The sequence below is a fragment of the Odontesthes bonariensis genome, chromosome 6 (genome assembly GCF_027942865.1).
Source record: "Odontesthes bonariensis isolate fOdoBon6 chromosome 6, fOdoBon6.hap1, whole genome shotgun sequence".
NCBI lineage: Eukaryota > Metazoa > Chordata > Actinopteri > Atheriniformes > Atherinopsidae > Odontesthes > Odontesthes bonariensis.
Genome location: NC_134511.1, coordinates 26,499,982 through 26,522,166, shown reverse-complemented (window position 1 = coordinate 26,522,166; position 22,185 = coordinate 26,499,982). Strand labels below are relative to the sequence as shown.

The window sequence follows — 22,185 nt, the reverse complement described above, 5'->3', positions numbered from 1 at the left end:
ATACGTTTGCTTAACTGTGACTATAAAATTATTACAAAACTTTTGTCTAAAAGACTAGAATCAGTTTTACCCAAGCTAATCAAATTAGATCAAACTGGATTCATCAAAGGGCGTCACTCATCTGACAATACCAGACGGCTATTCAACATTATACATCTTCTAAATAAAGAAAAAACGCCCTCCCTATTAGTATCCCTTGACGCCGAGAAGGCATTTGACCGTTTAGAATTTGATTTCCTTTTTTTAGTATTAGAAAAACTTAAGCTAGGTCAGAACTTCATTGAATGGATTAAATCAATATATAACTCCCCAAACGCCACTGTTTATACTAATAATGTGGAGTCAGCTCCTCTGCAACTAGGAAGAGGTACCAGGCAAGGCTGCCCTCTTTCTCCATTATTATTTGTTATGGCACTAGAACCATTTGCTGAGATGATTAGAACTAATCCTCTGATAAAAGGAGTTACTGCAGACACACATTCTCATTCAATTTCACTTTATGCCGACGACACATTATTGTTTGTTACTGACCCACTGTCATCATTGCCTCATGTTTTAGCGGATATTCAAACTTTCTCTAAAGTTTCAGGTTATAAGGTAAATTTACAAAAATCAATTGCTTGCCCACTTAATATTATGATGGACGATGACATTAAAAAAGAATGCCCTTTTTCTTGGTCAATACATGGTTTCAAATATCTTGGAATACAAGTAACACCTTCTTCAGAAAATCTATTTACGTAAAATTACAACTCTTTGTTGGAGGTTTGTCAAAAGAAGCTGCAGACTTGGTCTACTCTCCCACTCTCTCTCATTGGTAAAATTAATGTTGTCAAAATGAGTATACTTCCTAAATTTATTTATGTTTTTACTATGTTTCCATGTTATGTCCCGTTTTTCTTTTTTAAGCTAATTAATAAATCTTTAACAAAATTCATATGGAACAACAAAACACCCAGGATTAAGCTAGCTACGTTATTTAAATCCTATGTTAAAGGGGGGTTAGGACTCCCTAACTTTCAGTGGTATTACTGGGCCTGCCAGGTTAGAAATATTTTAAGTTGGAAATTAGAAACTAGCGCTCTATGGGTGTCACTTGAGTCGTTAACATGCTATCCATTGGAGATTATATCTACACTTTATATTAAGGCATTACGTCCCCCGACAACTGTAGAGGGGATGCCTCCACTACATGCCACTCTGAAAGCATGGCAGGACTGTAACAGGTTCTTAGACAAAGACAGTTTTATAAGTGTAAACTCTCCTATTGCATTTAACCCAGATTTTTTGGCTCTTTCACAAACAAATTTTCGAAACTGGACACTTAACGGTTTGAAGACTTTCTCCGACATGTTTGACGAGGGTTCTGAGTCTGTGAAATCATTTGCTGACATCTCTAGAGAATATCAAATTCCTAGTTCAGATTTTTTTAAGTACTTGCAAGTCCGCCACATCATGGTTAATTTGCAGGAAAAGGGACAACTTAGACTCTGCCCCACTGAGCCGGAACAGTTTCTATCCTCGGCCTCATCTGTTAAGGGGAAGATATCTCTTTTTTTACAAAATGTTAGCCGAAAGATCACAGAACACTTTTCTGTCCTTGAAATCAGTTTGGGAACTAGAACTAAAAAAGAATTTCAGTGAAAAAGATTGGTTAATGTTGTGTACAGACTTTACTTCTCCTGTGGCCACAAATATTAAAGTTAAAGAAAGTAATTATAAATTTATTTATAAATACTACATAAACCCAGTTAAGCTTAACAAGTTTGATGGAGTAAATTCTCCCTTGTGCAAGAAATGTGGAATTGAACTGGGGACATTTATGCATCTATTTTGGGACTGCAAAGTTGTTTATTCTTTTTGGGAGAAGATTCATAAAGCAATTCAAGACATGTGTGAATGTACTTTTGATTTATGGAATTATGGGATGGGAAATGAGCTTCCTTACGCAAAGAAATGTGTTTTTGCAATATTGTGTTACTTTGCAAAAAAATGTATACTCACTACTTGGATATCTCAGTCAGGACCGACTCTTTTACAATGGCTGGATCAGATAATAGACTTTTTTAACAACTGAAGAAAGTATAAGTACACAACACTTAAAGCAGCTGGATGTCAGGTCTACATGGTCATTAGTACATAAGTACATAGACACAGTAAAACTTACTAATTAATCCTCTCTGCGAAATAGGTAGGAACTTTTTATGTATTTTCTTTTTTCCCCTTTGTCTTATTTTTTTATTTTTTTTTGGTTGTTGTTTTCCCCTATCTTGTGGACAAGCGCTGTCCACCTTGTGTGTGATGTATGTGTGATATGTGCAAAACTGTAAATAGAAAAAAAATTTAAATTTAAAAAAATTATATTCTACATTTCTTCATTAGCCCTCAAGAAAAGTTGAACATGACAGAAAAGAAAATAATCAAAAGAAAGTTTGGAGTAAAAATGTGTTTGGAGTGTATGTGTTTTGGATTTCAATCTTGTTTAAATCTGATCTGACTTTGAAGCACCTCATCTTTCTGTTTTGGTCTTTTTGTGTAAGGCCAAGATGCTCTGATCACACCAAGACAAGCCATCTGGGATTCCCTAATTCTGCTTTAGTTACTGTAAAAAGTTTTATGATCGTATCTTTGAGAAAAAACTAATTATATGTGAAGGTTGGCTTGGCTTCTCTGTTTTGTTTTGTTTGTTGTTACTGCATTCTTTCAACATTTATAGTTCACTGATGAATGTATGCACTTTAATTCAATTTGCACTTAAAGATTATTATGTTGCTGATCTGTTCAAAGAACCAAAGACTTTATTCACTGTCCTCTGCAAATAGTGTTTAAGCAGTCTTGAGGGTTTTGAATATATTACCTCTTGTAATTTCATTTTTGTTCAGTTGTTCTTGCACTTCATGCATGGAACCTTTAACTTAAACAACTAACAAATTAAACCTTGCTGATGTGTACCTCTTTCATATTGAGCTGGCCTCTCTCCAAGGCCTGGCGAAAGCCCATCTTCCCATGGAAGAAGCCTTGCTGGTTTATGAGTGTGGAGGCCTGCTGGAGGCTTTGACACACTGGAGTGCCCTCTGACAGGTTGGCATGGAGGCCAATGGGGATTTTGTGTCTAATTAGGGAAAAAAAAGAAGAAGAAATTTTTGTTACATTAGATGGTGCTGATTGAAATAGTTCAATCTCCTAACTTAGAAAGATTACACTATATAGACACATTTCTAAGGTGTCATGATAACCATAGGCATATACTGCTGAGGGACCTCCCATGATGCACCTCTCCTCCCTCTGCTCTCTTTACTCTCCATGTACATATGACATTATTGGTGTCATTAACTTATGTTTCTCTTTCTCAGCAGATATCCTTTGAATGGTGTTACGGTGTTTGTTGTCCCCTCTTTCCTGTCCTCTCAAACCCCAGCTGGTCGAGGCAGATGGCCACACTTCCTGGTTTTGGTATTGATGGAGGTTTCCTCAAACAGAGTTTTTTCTTTCCACTGTCACTTTGTGTTCACAACAGGGGATTGTTGGTTTCCTTAGCTAGCCAACTGTGCATTGTGTTATATGTGCATTTTAGTAAACTGGATTTATTTGGATTACAATTGGCTTCGATTGGACTGTATCTTTGAAGTCCCTTGAAATAACATTTGATGTGATGTAGCATTATATAAATAAAACTGAATTGAGTCAAATAAAGTGTTCATTTTGCTGAAACATCATGTTGTCACTTTTTAGAAGTGGTGATAATACAAGGAGCAGAAGTCTGGAAACTTAACTGTTGGGCCATCTCTGATGCAAACAGAACACCATACTGAATCATTTTCAGGATTAAGATTCAGGATCCAAGATTAAGGTAAATGGACTGTACCAATATAGTACAGGCAAAGTGGGATTTTGTCTTGTCCAAGGACACTTCAACATGTGGTTCGGGGAAGCTGGGAGTAGAACCACGACCTTCCAATTGGCACACGACTGCTCTTCCTCCTTCCACCTTCCACCCTTAAGTAGGTCATTCAACTTCATCGGAGTTACAAGCTAAAGATAAAAGCTAGTACCTTCAAATTCTAGCTGCTCTATCAGCCAGTAGTGAAGAGCCAAAGATGTGCATTTGAAAACATAATTTGTCTTGTTTGCATTTCTGAAACCTGAATTTGACCCACAGACATATTGTCTCTGGTGCATGGTCCTTGTCAATTCTTTTTAATTATTTTTTGGGGCTTTTATGCCTTTAATGATGTGGGACTCAAACCAGGACCAACTGCAGTGAGGACTATTGCCTCTGTACATGGGGTGCCTGCTTAACCCATTACGCCACCGACCAGCCCTTGATGTGGGCATGTTTACCATGTGGTTGATGAAAGTGAACATGACATGTTCATTTATAGTCATTTAATTCTTAACCTTGATTAGCTCTGCATTCCCTCAAAAAGTTTTATCATATTTCTGAGTGAGAGAGAGAGCTCCCTCCAGAGGTAGGGTTCATCCTGAGAACAAGAGGATCTGGCTAATGTGTCTTCTGTTTGGTTGAATTCCTGTGGGCGCACAACACTGGTCTGTAAGCTATAACTCGAAAACAAAGGAGAAAGTTAATCAAGTATCAAAGTAACTTTTCGAATCAGATCCAGAACATGGAAGTGAGCAGTTTGTCAAACCATCACAACAAAGTTTACAGCCAGACAGCTGTTTGGTAAGTATGCTCATTACTTGCAACATTATGCAATATTACAGATATGTCTTTTTTCAGTCCCTCATTTTATATAGAAGTTTCTGTATACTCCCTTGGTAATGGGTGCAGATGGGGACCGTCAGCTTTGGACCGTTTTCAGACCGTGCAAAAATGCGGCAGCAAGACTTTTAACTGGCACCAATAGAAGATCTCACATTACTCCAGTCTTGGCTTCTCTTCATTGGTTGCCAGTCAATTTTAGAATTCATTTTAAGATTTTAGTCTTCACTTTTAGGGCCTTAAATGGTCAAGCTCCACAATATATTGCTGACCTGCTGAAACCCCATTCTTCTTCTCGAATTCCGAGGTCGACAGGTCAGATGTTGTTGGTTGCCCCACGTACTCAGTTTAAAACTCGTGGGGATCGGGTGTTTCAGGCAGTGGCACCAAGACTGTGGAACTCTCTCCCGCTTTCCTTACGCTGTACTGACTCCATTGACTCTTTTAAAAAGCAGCTGAAGACATTTTTATACAGAAAAGCTTTTAAATAATTAAATTGGTGTTTCACAGTGTATTATGTTTTATTTAATTGAATTTGTTCTATTGGGTTTTATCTGTGAATCGCTGTGTTTTATTCTGTTTTATCTGCGAAGCACTTTGTGATTTTTATCTGTGAAAAGTGCTTTATTCAAATAATGTTTTTTACTTACTTAATTACTTAAGTGTGGTAAAATACCAACTATGGCAGAAAACATCTGGCTCAAGAAGTTGAAAATGTAACAATGCTTACACACTCCTCTGTTGTTAGCTCAGGGTAAGTTCTTTGTACACAATACCTGAAGCGCATGGAGGTTGTAAAGTTAGACTATAGTTCCCTTTTGTGAGAAACTCAGTTGTGCAAGCAACAAATGGACACGTTCAGTTGTTTTGTGTTTAAATGTATGAACATAAAGTAAGGTTAAGGTTAGACCCTTGGCTGCCTTTTCACTGAGTGTAACCATAAAATCTGTTCATATGTCTACTGTAGTTCTTTATTATTGGGCTGTTCTCTGAAAAGCCTGCAGCTGATCCAAAATGCTGCAGCCAGAGTTCTGATGAGATCTAACAGGAGAGATCATATTTCTCCAGTTTTAGCTTCTCTTCATTGGCTCCCTGTTAAATTCAGAATAGAATTTAAGATTCTTCTCCTTATATATAAAGCTCTTAATGACTGAGCTCCATCAAATCTCATTGTTAGATATTTTCCTAACAGAGCACTTCGCTCTCAAACTGCAGGTTAACTTGAGGTTCCCAGAGTTTCTAAAAGTAGAATGGGAGGCAGAGCCTTCAGTTATCAGGCCCCTCTCTTGGGGAATAAGCTGCCAGTAAATATCCAGGAAGCAGACACCCTCTCGACCTTTAAGATTAGGATTAAAACTTTCCTTTTTGATAAAGCTTATAGTTAGGGATGGCTCAGGTGAACCTGAAACATCCCATAGTTAAGCTGCTTTTCTGTCTTATCAAACCCCAGCCGGTCGAGGCGGATGGCCACCCTTCCTGGTTCTGGTTCTGCCAAAGATTTCTTCCTGTTAAAAGGGAGTCGTTCCTTTCCACAGTCGCCTCAGGCACGCTCAGGACAGGCTCTTGCCACATTTGTCAGATTACATTTAGGCCAAATCCGGTTATCTCTCCTGCTCCACTACAACCAATCCCAGTGATAAGAGCACTATTTGGGCACATAATACTTGATTGTGTCAGAACACTTCCCAAAACCAAATCGGGAAATCAGTACATTCTTCCTCGGATGTGTGTTACAAAACATTACCCAGAAGCAGTCCCGTCGCACACACTCGCACAAACTTCTTCTCCACCTTTGGTCTTCCAAAGTCCATTCAAACAGACCATGGCGCTCAGGTTCCTTCTTCTCTATCAATTAAACACCAAACGTCCAGCGCATCATCACCCACAAGGTGCACTCCAACGTTTTCACCAAACATTAAAATTCACAATGAAGAAATTCTGCCTTGACTCAGGAGAAGAGTGGGATAAGGGTTTAGCTCTCCTTCTTCTTGTGGCACAGGAAAGCGTGCAAGAATCCACAGGTTTTAATCCTGAGGAGCTGGTGTTCGGACACACTCAGTGGGTTACATGGCACTGAAAGGATCGGATTATTGGCTAAATTACAATAAGATTGAGTTATTAAAGGACAAGACCGTTTTTTTGACATTGAGCCCTTGATTTCACATTATAACATAATGTTCTACTCACCCCTGCTTGTTGTTGGTAATTTGGAGCTGTTCCGAAGATATTCGAGAGGCGTCTGGCTGCTCTCTTGAGATATTCGGCCATGAAACAGTTTCCTATGGGCAACGTTATACAGGCACAAACTATGCTGTTTATAATTTATTAATTACTCTACACTAGCACTGATAACGTGGAGGTGCGTCGCTTACTTAAAAAAATTCGGGTTACTGTAATTTTGCATTTTTGTCGTAAAGTGGGTGTTACTGACGTCATCATCGTGCTACTACCACAGACAGCCCACAGACCCACTTTACGACAAAAATTCAAAATGACAGTAACCCGGATTTTTTTAAGTAAGCGACGCACCTCCACGTTGTCAGTGCTAGTGTACAGTAATTAATAAATTATAAACAGCGTAGTTTGTGCCTGTATAACGTTGCCCATAGGAAACAGTTTCATGGCCAAATATCTCAAGAGAGCAGCCAGACGCCTCTCGAATATCTTCGGAACAGCTCCAAATTACCAACAACAAGCAGGGGTGAGTAGAACATCATGTTATAATGTGAAATCAAGGGCCCAATGTAAAAAAAACGGTTTTGTCCTTTAAGTGCATGTAGACACCTTAATCGGACAAGAAATTGGATTGGCTCGGGTTACTCGCTATTAGATTAAGACGCCGAGATAACTCGGTTGAAAGTCAAATTAAACGTGCTTGTAGACGGTGAAGCACGTGGTGAATTGGACTTGGCGTTCTGCGCATGCTCGAGATTTTTTCCCGGGGTCGTAAACTGGAAGTCGGAAGGCACGATATTACTGTTGTTGTCGCCGCCGTCGGAAAGAAACAAACAACGCGATGGAGAATGCTCCGTTGTGCATCGCGTTTGTGCAAAAACCAGCTCATCATAGACCAAATGTAGAGGGACGTAGCTTCATCTTGCTCTTTGTTCGCCATTTTCTCGAATGCCTGAGTTTGTTGTTGTTGTTGGTGGTGAAGCGTCAACCCGGAAGTGGCTCTATTAGCAATAGTTGAAATGGGTACAGCGCCACCTATCGTATCGGAGTATGACATGCTTTGTGCCTCTGATCCGATTCATTCACTGCCATATATCCAAGGAAAATTACCCTTGCTCAAATAAGGAGCAACTCATTCTTATTGTAATTTAACCAACAATCCTATCCTTTCAGGGCCATGTAACCCCACTGACTGTGCGTGGCCCTCTGTGGTTGTTCTGAAAGAAAATACTTATCTGACACGACTACCTCCATCCAAAATTTACAAGACTATGTAAGCTCTTTCAGGGAACGACTCCACAAGGCATGTGAAACAGCCCGAAACGCTCTCACCATGTCCCAGAAAAAGATGAAAAGAATGTTTGACAGAAAATCAGCAAACAGCATGACTTCTTTCAAGCTGCTGGATGCAACTGCTCACAGTAGCAGGAACTTAACAATAAGCTGTCTCTCAGCACATGCCACTGGTAAAAAACAAATTTCTCACTCCAAGAGAAAATTCAATGAAAATCGTTTAATCGGTTACTCTCACTACTTGTTTCTCTTTGGATGTTTGCCAAGAACTTGAAGAAATAAAACTAGAACTTAGATCACAGAAAAACAGACCATAAAAGTAAACCGAGACTCTTTAAGCTGCACTGAAAGAAGACAATTTTGTCATTGTAAAATCAAGTTTTATTTTATAAACCCTGCGCCCTTCACACAAAAACACACACAAATACAATTATAAATGTACTCATATAACATGATAATTTAATAAGTAGGGAAAGTCACATTGACACAACTCAAGCAGAGAATGACAAGCCAGTAATGAATTAAATATTTACATTTAAAAAAAAAAAAAACATCTTTAAGCTTGGTCTTTGTATATGTAGACAGGTCTGTGTAAGCATGTCATATGTGCAAAACAATAGCAAATATGAAACCCGTATAAATACTGATGTACAATAAACCCCATAGTTTCCAAAAGAAAAAAAGAAGAAAATCTGTGCAAAGACACTTTCGGGTGGGTGACAAAGTGTTAACGCACCTACCAATTCCCAGTTCTTCCCTTCAGGCAAAGTTCTGTGGCCCTTATATTAATAAGGAAAAATTGAGTCATACTGATTATGTTATTGGAACTCCTGATCGTGAACGAAAGTCCCGCATGTGCCATGTTAACATACTGAAGCCGTTTTTTGCTCGTGATGATGACAATGTCACTACAACTTCGCCCCCTACTCCGTCCTCTGTAGTGATTGTCACATCAACCCCTCCTTTTTAGTATTCTCCTGAGAGTGATTGTCTGTGCTGTTGATTCATGTGCACGTTTTCAGAATTCTGAAATCCTAAAAGAGTTTAGATTTAATTTTAATTTTTTCAGCTGGTGGAAAATAACCATCCTGTGTTCTCAGACACTCCATCACAGACAACTATTCTCGCTCACGACATTGATGTTGGTGATCATTCCCCGATTAAGCAGCATGCTTACCGTGTGAATCCAGCAAACCATGCACTTTTCTAGCACGATGTCACTTACCTACTGGAAAATGGACTAGCAACTCCAAGTTGTAGCACACCATGTATTCTTGTGCCAAAACCTGCCAAAACCCCACGTTTCTGCACTGTTTTCCAAAAAGTAAACGCCATAACAAAAGCTGATTCATATCCACTTTCCTGTATGGAAGACTGTATTGGTCCAGCCAAGTTTGTAACCTAACTTGATTTATTAAAGGGTTACTGGCCAGTACGTTTAACATCACATGCATTGGAAATCTGAGCTTTTGTCATTCCTGATCACTTCCTGCAATATGAAGTCATGTCATTTGGTCTCCTGAAACCTTTCAGAGACTCATTAACATGGTCTTGAGCGGTGTACAAAACTGTGAAGTATACCTTGATAACATTGTTTACTCCAACACATGGTCTGAGCACATTAACATTTTGTCCATTTTTTTTTTTCCAGATTAAAACAGGCTTCCCTAACACTGAATCTAGCCAAATGCGACTTTGCCTTGGAAAGGTGACTTGCCTTGGAAAAGAGGTAGGTCAAGGACATGCGTGAACACTCACTGCTAAAGTCCAAGCCACCTTAGATTTCCCTGTACCATCATCAACTAGACATGAACTCTTCCGGTATGGCGACGAGCTGAGTGGACGTGTGTTAACCTGCTCTGCTACCCTGTTGGCTAAATTCTACTTAAAAATTGTGTTTGAGTGGGTGAAATACCTCCATTTCGATAGATAAGCTTAGGGTAATGCCTGTGTCACAGAAAAAAGTCAGTCATGGTCGAAATAAAACTCTTCAGGCTAAATTGTCGGACTTTACGAGGTCGAGTACTAGCAAGACATCTTCAGCTAACATTGAAGCCATGGAATCCGACGAGGCTAATGCTAGCTCAACTCCGGAGGATAAAACGTCGGATAGAAGCAATTATACTGCGGCGGCAGAGAGTCCGGTCCTACGTCGGCCGCCATCTTGACGATTTAAAATTTTCATGTTACTCCGGTGTACATAAGTCCTATTCTAGAATTGACTTCTTTGATATCTGCAGAGCTAAGGCATAAAATTAAGGAATGTTCTTATGATGCTATCCTAATTTCAGACCCTGCTCCCAATTCATTGGTATATCAGGACTCAAAACGAGTGAAAGACGCTAAGATTTGGCGTTGCAAACAAAAATGGTTGGCCGACCCCGGCTTTGTCTCGTTCCTGGATGAACAAATTAGTTTTTAATTTGAAACTACTACAACAGAAACTTCAGCAAGCATGAGATGGGAGGTCCTCAAGGCTTTTCTCAGGGGGCAAATAATCAGCATCACTAGCTCGAAAGCAAAATTAACTTTTCAAAAGGCAAAAATTTTAGAGACGAAAATAAAGGAAGTAGAAAATGATTATTATCAGACAAAATCCCCAGAATCTCATCAAAATCTGTTGCTGCTTGGAGCACAATACAACGAATTATCTGCATCAAAAGCGTTGGCCAGTCTACTGTGACTTAAGCAGTCTATGATCAGGGTGAAAAACTTCTTGTATGGTGTCTTAAGCAGCTACAGAGCGAAAGAGCAATCACCTCTCTGCAGTGATCAAGGGGAAACCATTGTAGATCCAACTGAAATAAATGAATCCTTCAGGAAATTTTATGAAAGTCTTTATAGCTCAGAAATAATTAATGACAATTCGGAACTGAAAGTGTTTTTAGATAGTATAAATATACCCAAGGTACCAGAAAACCTTGGGACTAATTTGGAGAAAGATATTACAGTAGAGGAATTATCTTCTGCAATTGATAGTATTAAGGCAGGAAAACCCCCCGGACCTGATTGGCCTTCCAATTGAAATCTATAAAAAAAATTGAAAAATAAATTGCTAACTCTTGTTTACAGAGCCCTTCCAAAATGGTTCCTTGCCATCGTCTCTAAGGGGAGCATTAATTACTTTGCTCCTGAAGGCAGGCAAACCAAATAGTACATGTGAAAACTGGAGACATATCAGTCTGCTAAACGCAGATTTGAAAATACTTAGGGAGTTTGGTAAGATCTCAGGTTATAAGATATTTTTCTGAAATCGTCAAAAACTGCAGTAACAACTCTCGTGTCCTGTTTGCTACAGTAAACAGATTAACAAACCCTCCAGTTTCACTGCCTTTAGAACTCATTTCAACATCCAAGTGTAATGAGTTTGCAATATTCTTTAATGACAAAGTTCAAGGCATTAAAAATGCAATAATTTCCACAACACAAATAACTACTCTGCAGCCAGCTAGACACCTAGAGCTGACACATTTCACACCTGTTACTGACAAAACAGTCGAAGAGACCATCTGCAGTCTGAGTTCATCAACGTGCTGCCTTGATGAGTTGCCCACTAGATTCCTAAAGTCTGTGCTGAGCAGTTTGTTACCACAACTTGCTCATCTAGTCAACATCTCACTCCAGACTGGAACATTTCCAAAGGTCTTAAAAACTGCTGTCATTAAGCCTCTTCTAAAGAAGAGCAATCTTGATGCCACAGTACTGAACAACTACCGGCCCATATCAAACCTGCCATTCTTAGGCAAAGTCCTAGAAAAAGTTGTGTACCAACAGCTTAGTGACTTTATCCTGTCTAACAATGCTTTTGATACTTTCCAATCAGGCTTTAGGCCCCACCACAGCACTGAGACAGCTCTGATCAAGGTGACAAATGACATCCGTCTGAACACAGATGCAAGTAGAGTCACAGTCTTAGTTCTGCTGGACCTGAGTGCTGCCTTTGACACAGTTGACCATGCGATCTTATTACAGAGGTTAGAAGACTGGGTGGGAATCTCTGGTCGTGCTTTAAACGGGAGCAGGTCGTTTAGGCCATTGGCGTTTAGGCCGCAGTCGTTTAGGCCCCCCTGCAGTCGTTTAGGCCAACATAGGAGTCGTTTAGGCCAGGCTACCTGCAGCTGAAATCTTTATTATTGTACATTCGTTATTATTCGAAGTGGGCGTTTTATTTTGAAGACGGTTTGTGCAGTTCCTCTTCCTTTCTTCACGTTCACCACTCGACATGTTTACACCGGTGCGGCAGTCACTGACGATGTAAGTTATGTTCATACTGATGTGAAATGAATGTGTACATGTTACTTACCTTTCTGATAGTGTTTTCTTGCTCCTGGTGGTTATTTGCACTCTTTAAAATGTCCGTTTCTGCTCGTTGGCATGATCGCGATTTAGCATTGTTAAGCTAACCAAATTTGTATTATACAGCATTATTGTCCAATGAATGCGGCAATGCGGATGATTATTTCCACAATTTTATGAATTTATAAATCACCATTTATTAAATAAAAAAAACGTTTCCACACTAAAGTTGGTTATTAAATAATTTACCATAGTTATGTAGGCTACCCAGACAGACCAGTAGAGCTGACTTATATCTTATAATAACGAATGTACAGTAATAAAGATTTCAGCAGCAGGTAGCCTGGCCTAAACGAATCCTCTGTCGGCCTAAACGACTGCAGGGGGGCCTAAACGACTGCGGCCTAAACGCCAATGGCCTAAACGACCTGTATCCCTTTAAACTGGTTCAAGTCCTATCTGGAGGACAGGAAATATTTTGTTGAAATTGGTAACTGTGTCTCAGACCAAATGGCTATGACCTGTGGGGTTCCCCAGGGGTCAATCCTGGGACCCGTATTGTTCAATCTGTACATGCTTCCACTAGGCCTGCTAATACGCAGTTATAATGTGTCCTACCACAATTATGCAGATGACACTCAGATCTACGTGTCACTGACGGCAGGAGAACACGGGCCTGTAGATACACTGTGTCGCTGCATCGAACAGATCAGTGTGTGGATGCAAAACAATTTCCTCCAGCTAAACTCAGACAAAACTGAAATCATTGTCTGTGGCCCACAGAAACAAAGAGAAAGTGTTATCAGTCACCTTGAGACTCTCTCTCTAAAACCTAACTGTCAAGTTAGAAATCTCGGGGTAATATTGGACTCAGACCTGAACTTTAACAGCCACATTAAATCTGTAACATCAGCAGCTTTTTACCATCTAAAAAACATTGCCAGAATCAAAGGAATAGTGTCTAAACCAGACTTAGAGAGACTGATCCATGCGTTTGTCTCCAGCAGGTTAGACTACTGTAACGGCCTACTCACTGGGCTCTAAACGGGCTATAAGACAGCTGCAGTACATCCAGAACGCTGCTGCTCGAGTTCTGACTAGAACCAGGAAATACGACCATATTAGTCCAGTGCTCAGGTCTCTGCACTGGCTTCCTGTCGCTCAGAGAATAAACTTTAAAACAGCTCTGCTTGTGTACAAGTCTCTTCACGGTCAAGCGCCAAAGTACATCTCTGACATGTTAGAGCCATATGAACCAACTCGGGCTCTGAGAACCTCAGGGAGGGGTCTCCTGCTGGTGCCCAGAGTCAGGACTAAACAAGGTGAGGCTGCGTTTCAGTTTTATGCTCCTAAAATCTGGAACAGTCTTCCAGAAGATGTGAGACAGGCCTCAACTCTGACAATGTTTAAATCCAGGCTGAAAACAGTTCTATTTAGCTGTGCATATGACACCTGAAAGTATTTTATCTGCACTCTTCACTTTTTAATTACTTAATGATTATTTTAATGGGTTTTAAATTTCTTTCTTTTTTAATTTCTTTCTTTTATTTTTTTATTCCTTTTTAATGGTTTTATTGCCTTCTTGTGATTTTATGTAGCTGTAAAGCACTTTGAATTCCCCTGTGTATGAATTGTGCTCTATAAATAAAATTGCCTTGCCTTGCCTTGCCTAAGATTAATAAGTCTAAAACATCCATTATCTTATTAAACCAAGCAGACAGGGAAAATCCAACTAATGTAGTTGCACAATTTAGGGCCGTCAATTGCTTCACTTATTTAGGCATTCAAAGTGTTCCATTGCTTAGTAATATCATAGAAACTAACAAAAGACCAGTCATCTCAAATTCTTTAGATAGATGGGCTGCTTTACCAATGTCGTTAATAGGAAAATAAATACTCTCAAAATGAATGTACTTCCTAAACTGTTGTATTTATTTAAAAATGTACCTCTGCCAACACCAAGTAATTTATTTTCTCAGCTGAAGACACTTTTTAATCAAGTTTTGCGCCTATCATTGTTGTACTTGCCTTATGATAGGGGAGGGCTTAAAAGCCCAAATCTACTGTGGTACTACTGGGCAGTGCAACTAAGAATATTGATGTTCTACTACTCAGAGGAGAATGTGCCACTGTGGAGAGAGATGGAAGGTTATACACTGAAGCTGCCTTTGCCCATTTCCCTGTACTCAGATAATTTTAAGAAACTCAAAATTAACACCAAGAATCCCATGGCTAAAAATATGATTTGTGTGTGGCAACATATTAAGAAATATCTCAAAGAAGCTAACTCAATCTCATTATTTGGTCCGATATGGGGAAATTATCTCTTCCCCCCAGGTGGAGGTGAGGGGGGATTTAAAATTTGGGCTGAACAGGGGTTACAGAAAATAGGAGATCTTTATAGTCCTGATTATAAACATCTGATGTCTTTTGATGAAATTGTTGTCAAGCACGACATATCTCACAGCCAGTTCTTTAGATATTTACAACTGAGAAATTTCATTAGAACACAACCAAAACAATCCTTGTCCATTCCTCGCCTATCAACACTCGAAGAAATGATGGTGAAAGACTGCCCGGGAAGGGGCTTGATTTCCAAAATATATAATGAACTGGTTGGGGAATCTTCAGAAACGTCAGTAAATAAGCTCCTGAAGAGAGGACCTACAGGAGAATATCTCCATTCAAGAGTGGGAGAGGGCTTGTAACAAAGCACAATCACAAACAGTGAACACATGTCTAAAGTTTCTGCAATACAACTGGTTTATGCATATGACTCCAGTTAAACTGAATAAATTCAATAGTGCCATGACAGATGTCTGCATAAAATGTGACAAGGAAAAGGGCACGATTTTCCATTGTTTGTGGCAGTGTTCTCAAATAAAGAAATTCTGGGAAGAAGTGAAACAGTGTATTGAGGAAATATTAGAGATACAATTACATTTAGAACCAAAACTTGTTCTACTGGGTATCTATCCACCTAACTGTATAATAAGAAAGAAACATCGCTTATTTTTGGACATAGGTCTGCTGTTGGCCAAAAGAGTCATTGCAATGGCTTGGAAAGAGGAGGATAGATAAGTAAATGGCTTTCAGAATTAACATTAACTCTGCCCTTAGAAAAGATTACGTACGCAATCAAGGGTAGGAAACCAATGTTTGATAACATCTGGGGCCCCTTTAGAAATTTTCTTGCAAATAAAGACTTGTCTTGTTTGGTGGAAACTCCCAGGGATGAGCCATAAGTAGCCCTCTGGGTTCATTCATTTGGAGAAAATATTAACTGTGTGGTGTTGAATGACCACTATCTAATTTATGTGCAATGCATACTTGTGAGTATGAACAGTGAACAATTGACTTTGTGTATACTTATTCCCCCTTTGTTTACTTTTACTTACTTATGTACTACTTGTATTATTATTTTATGGTGTATTTAAGTCCTTTTTTTCTCTTTAGTTATTTTTATTTACTTATCTGTGTTGCTGTTTGCTGTTATGTCTTGTTCTGTATGGCTTGGGGCAGGAGCTTTGAATCCCAGTGGGCATACATGTGTGTTATTACGTTGGAAATAAATAAAGATCTTGTTGGAAAAAAAAACTAGACATGAACTTTGTCGATTCCAGGATATTACCGTGGTTTCTGTAAACATTTTGCATATGTTGTTGCGCCACTCAATTCCGTGACTAGTTCTCTCACACCATTTGCATGGCCATCTCCATGCCAAACTGCTTTGACTCTGCTAAGGCCTTTCTTTGCAGTTCCCCATTCATTGCAGCGCCAAACTTCTCTCGTCCTTTCAAGTTGGAAGTTGATGCTAGCACTAATAGTGCAGGTGCAGCATTACTTCAAGAGGATGACCAAGGTATTGATCATCCTGTTGGTTTCTTCCCCAGAAAGTTCAATAAACATCAGGACAGAAAGAAGCACTTTCCTTGCTTCTTGCACTATAGCACTTTGAAGTGTATGTTACCTCCACTTAATGACCTGTCATAGTTTACACAGACCATAACCCACTCGTTTTTCTGGCACAAATGCGTAACACCAATCAAAGTTGGAATATTGAGTTTAAACTGAGTTTTAAAGGTCAAATGTGATCTGTTGGAGCCTATCCCAGTTTTCATTGAGTGAGAGGTGGGGTACACTCTGGACAGGTCGCCAGTCCATCACACTCACTCCTAGGGGCAATTTACAGTCACCACTTAAAAAAAAAAAACATGCTTTTGGGCGGTGGAAGGAAGTCAGAGTATCTGGTGAGAACCCACAGATACATGGGGAAAACATGCACACTCCACACAGAAAGGCCCCAGCTGGGATATGAACCAGGAACCCTCCCACTGTGATGCGACATTGCTAATCACCACACCACCATGCAGCCGCAGAACCCCAACCCCTCCATCAATTTAGCATCTTTCCAAGTTTGCTCCACCATGTGTGTGTTACACTGTATATGTAAAATCCTAACACTACAATACCTTCGAGCCAGATCTGCTGCCTCTTTGACAGCACAGGCATTAACCAGCAGTGACACATTGGAAATGCCTCCAGCCAGGAAGCAGTCCACAATCCCTTGGTTCCTCCTGTGACAGTAGCCAAAATCATCTCCCGTGATTACCAGCATCAATCTTGGCTGTGGCATTTTTGCTGTTTTCTGCGGTGGACACACAATGAGACAGATCAATATTTAGTGTTAGGTTGGCGAGAACTCTGGAAGTTGATCAGGCTGTCCATTAAACAGTTTACATGGTCCGCATTCTTGTTTCTCTTGTTCACATGTAAAGGTATCTTTAAACTGAATGCAAAACTGCTCCCAGTGCTTCATCTGTACCCCGCAACTATAACACACAGGAGAAGTAAGAGACATCCATTTATCCATCATCCATCCATCCATATATATTTATATATATAGTGAAGTGAGGAAAGAAATTATACAAAAAGTTTTTCCACGGTTGTAAAAATGACAATTTCCTCCGGTTTAACCTTCCTTCTCAAGTCTCTGAGAAATGTTGTGGGACAGATTTTCTTCTTCTGTGCGATTTCTATGTTAGCTTCTCATCAAGTTGTCAAAATTTCATTATCAGTCCCCCTGAACTGAAAACTCATTTAAGAACTCAGTTTGACTCCACACAACTCTCTGATGTGTGATTGGCTGCAGAGAGGCATTCACATCTGATGGACTCCAGAAGGAACTTTCTACAGAACAATAGTTTATAGTTGTATTTAATGTGAACAGAAACACTCAGTATTGATTAATGCTGGTTTGTTAACTCCACAGATGCCTTCATGCTGCATGGATAATTTGGCCTTTTCTGGGAAAAAACTAAGTTGCAAGAGGTGCCCTCACTACTGAACGTTTCCCCTTTCCAATGAAAGAAGAAGAATCTGTTAAAAGATGACCCTAAAGAGGTTCTTCTCAGATGTAGAACTGGATGCCTCCCTATAGCTGTTCCATCAGAGACTTTCAGTTAAAGATGGAGAATATTTGTCCTCAAATAAAAGACTGAACACTGACAGAAACAACTATGTGTTTGAAACTGTACAACATCTCTGCTCTGCTGGAGTGTCATCAAACCATTTTGAAAATCTTTTCCAGACTGGATGTTAGAAACAGATTCTCAGTCAGCCACTGGAGAACATAATGATATCATATTCTGGACTGTAATGGATGATAAGAAACAGATTTTTATGGCTTCATAATTAACACCAAATTCTTTTGTCAAAGACGTAGATCCGTGAATACCAGACGCTTTTATACGCTGAGAGGACAGGGGTCCGTTTCACAAAGCAGGTTCAACAAACTCTGAGTCTATTCCTGATCTCTGAGTTGATCTACTCTGAGATAGAAAACCCTGAGTTTTCGGTTCCAGAAACGCTGATTTGAGTGAGTTTAGTCAACTCTGAGTAGTTTCACCTTGAGTTTAACGTGTGTGCCACAACTTTAAAAAGCCAGCATCAATGGAGCCCCGATTCGACGAGTCACCATGGCAACGGGGAAGAGGAGGGGCTACGTTTTTCACCAACCTCGAATTGGAAATCTTAATGCGCTCATACGGCGAGTTTCAATACGTTTTTAGAAAGAAGTGCATTGCAAAAGCGTAAGTTTAAATGTAGTCCTTTGTAATCACACTAATATTACAGGGGAAAACTGCTTGAATGGTAGCCCATTCATTTATTTCATTTAGGTGCAATCCCGCGGGGGAGAAGCATTTCACCAGTTTAAGAAATATAAAAACATTGTTCAAACAAGTGAACAAGTGCTGTGCAAATATCCTGGTTCACGTGGCAGTATTACTGGCAGATGGAGAAAAGTCACTAAAGTCACATGCCTCACACCCTGACAAAGGAAGGGATGTAGAAATATGTGAAACCTGTTTCACATCTACAGATAAAAAAACAAATGGCATCATCATCTCAGTCGTCAAAGCACTTACATTCGTATAATGTATACATGAAGCCTCAGCTTTGCTTCCTGACACTGATCATTCCACCTCACTTACAGATTTTAAAAAGGGAGTCTTTTGTGGACTAAAGTATTTTCAAATTCATTAACATTCAGAACATTTCATTCAGAAAGGCAGCAACATATTATGCAGTAAGAACAAAAGAACACGCTCACAATCTGACTATTTAAGGTAAATTAATCTAAAGGTTATCCATCCATTTTCAATTCCTGCTTAATCTGTCGGGGGGAGGGGGGCTGCGGAGCCCCCAGCGGTCATCAGGCGAGAGGCGGGGTACACCCTGGACAGGTCACCAGTCCATCACAGGGCCACCCAGAGACAAACAACCACACACACTTACCCGCGCATACTCCACACAGAAAGGCCCCGGCCGGGAGTTGAACCTGGAACCCTCTTGCTGTGAGGCGACGGTGCTAACCACCACACCACCGTGCAGCCCTCAAAAGCTTATGTCCACCATATATACCAAATTTTGTCATTGGTGAACACCTGTTTAATTCATTCTAAGCTTCCAGTACCATAGGTAAAAGTCTGCCATTCTGACAAACCAAACTGCTTGAAAACCAATCAGAAATTGACGGAGTTATGATTATTCTAGTTGCCTCTACAGACCTGCCTTCATTTGGACTTCTGCTTGATTCAACTGCAATTTGATGGAGGAAAAAAACTGGGTCTGATAAAGCCTGTAAATATGCTTTACACTATCACTGTTTTTGTTTAAACAGGTTTTGAAACACGTGCGCACAGCCGATCAAAGTCATTGCGTGCACTAGCTGTTTTATCATCAGTGCTCTGAGCTCACTCACTGGTCCAGTATACCTCTACCTCCCAGAGGACAGCCTGAAAGGATGACATCACACTATATCCTGCTGGTTGTACGGTTGATAATCCCAACTCTGAGATAATCCCAATTACTGTGCCCATGTTTGTTGCCCCAACCACTGCATCCTCAAAAAAAAAAAAAAAAAAAAAGTGTGTACACCTGGGTGTTCCCACTATTGTGAAACCAAGCTGGAGAAAACTATGCCTGATATACAAGTTTGAAGAAAGAAAAAACCACTAAGCAACTGAAGATCAACATGCTTCTTGTAGTTTGGTGGTCTTGTTTAAAGAAATGCAACATCAATCTTGTCTAAATCCTGGTTCTTGGTTTTTGTTTTTTCGCAGGACAGCAGTTTGCTAAATTGTGTGTAAGAGCTGATTTGCAACATTCCACATTTGAGCAAATTGACTTAAAACCAGTGAAAAATCACACAAAATGATCATGTGACTTGCAACAGTTATGACTTGAATACTTGTTGGGTGTGACAGGTAACCAACTGGAACTCTTGACCAGGGCTACAGCACAGAATTAGAATATCAAGCTGTGAGCAGGAAGGGAAACAGCCAGTACTAGAAACGCTACCAGTGCGCAACGTCATGCCTTTACACCGACAAATCATAGAGGTTTAAAGTTTACTGTTGTTATAATTGGCTTTGTTCTTAGACATTATCTATTCATATTCTGTATTTTACCAAATAAGCCATGTTCCTATCTTGTACTTTTCCACTCTGCTCATTCTACGCAATGTATGTCCTGGAATGGTCCAAGACCTTAAGACGGCATAAAGGGAATAAATAACTTGGTCAGATGAAGCTTCTCTCTCGGGTCAGATAGGTCTAGTACAGTAGATAGATGCCTGAAACAACACACACACGCACACACACACACACACACACACACACACACGTTGTTTATCTCATCCCAGGAACATGACGTGGACTGCTCATGTCACTAATAACTGGCCAATTATACTCGGTCGCGTGTCCCTCTGCCAGATAAAGGTGAACAAGATAAAAGGTAAATATTTACTATTTCCAGAGATGGGCTGACGGATTTCCTGCCAGCTGATCTGTCACTCCGCTGTCATCCTTTAGCCTACATGTGAACAATAATCGCTTCTTGGTCTGTGAACTCTAAATTTCTCCGGTTATTGTTCTTGGGCTTCCAATGAAAGAATCGGGCAAAAGCTGAATTCCGATCTGCTTTTCAACTGTGGATTGTTCTACATTTACTATAATCTTGTCAACATCTCTCAGGAAAGCGCAACTAAGGCTCGCTCTTCATCAGTCACCAGGAGGATTCCTCTCTGGGTAAAACCAACCGAACCGAACCGAACGGAGGCAGAACGAGCGGCATTTCCCCTGTCTTTCTCTGTTATATAAGTGTCCTCTTTAAGAGACTGTCCCTACTGGTCATACAACATGACCGAATGACTTCGAATAAAACTCAACTTACCCATTGAATCCCACGCGTTTGTCCAGGTTTGTCCAAGGCCACCACAGACTGCACCGTGGGACGCGACCAGCCGCAGGTCGGAGATAAGCTTTACTTCCGACTAGCAGGCTGCTTTATATATAGGAAGGAACATGGAGTTTGTCTTAATCTAACACGACACCCTCTGCTGGAGAAAGCGTGACATCGCCTAAGGGAGGTTCGGAAAAAGAAAATCAACTTAAAGATGTCATACCTTTTAATTCAATTCAATTCAGTTTTATTTATATAGCGCCAAATACAACAAATCATGTCAAGGCACTTAAATAATAAAGTCCGATTCAAGCCAATTTGAATTCAATTCATTGTAATCCTAATTATTTATAAAATAATCCAATTCATTCATACAGAGCCAATTCAAAAACAATTTCCTTGCTAAGGAAACCAACAGATTGCACTGAAAACTGTCCAATCTCCCGTCCTGAGCGTGCCTGAGGCGACTGTGGAAAGGAACGACTCCCTTTTAACAGGAAGAAACCTCTGGCAGATCCAGACTCAGGAAGGGTGGCCATCCGCCTCCACCAGCTGGGGTTTGAGAAGACAGAAAAGAGGGGACAACAAACACTGTAACACCATTCAAAGGATACCTGCTGGAACAGGGAAACACGAGTTAATGACCACAATAATGTCACATGTACATAATATCATTTGAGAAATTAAACAGGGGAAAAATAGAGTGAAGTGAGGAAAGGTGTGACAGGTGAGGCCCCCCAGCAGTCTGGGCCTATAGCAGCTTAACTATAGGCTTAACTTAGCTTAACTATGGAAAATGCCAAGCTGGTTAGATAGTTTGCGTGAAGAAAAAAGGAAGGGCCACTTTATGTGGCACTTTTTATTTCCAAACCTGAAAAAAGTCCTCCCGTGGTTTGCTGTTGTTCCAACAGATGCTGCCATCGGTAACACTGGCATACACACCTGCTCATATA

The 22,185-nt window shown here is 40.1% G+C and overlaps 1 protein-coding gene across 2 annotated transcripts in view; it reads right to left on the bottom strand.

Moving 5' to 3' along the window:
• The window catches only part of ydjc (YdjC chitooligosaccharide deacetylase homolog), a 37,112-nt gene extending 15,767 nt beyond the window's left edge, over nucleotides 1-21,345 (bottom strand). Inside the window, exons 1-3 of one of the 2 annotated variants that reach the window (XM_075468167.1) lie at nucleotides 21,224-21,345; nucleotides 16,960-17,135; nucleotides 2,953-3,112 (exon numbers count right to left, since the gene is read on the bottom strand). In XM_075468167.1, the coding sequence (XP_075324282.1) occupies nucleotides 2,953-3,112; nucleotides 16,960-17,123 (324 nt within the window). In that variant the 5' untranslated portion in view covers nucleotides 17,124-17,135; nucleotides 21,224-21,345. The remainder of the gene's footprint in view (nucleotides 1-2,952; nucleotides 3,113-16,959; nucleotides 17,136-21,223) is intronic. The other variant, XM_075468165.1, reaches the window with a different exon arrangement.
• Between the last annotated feature and the right edge of the window lie 840 nt (nucleotides 21,346-22,185).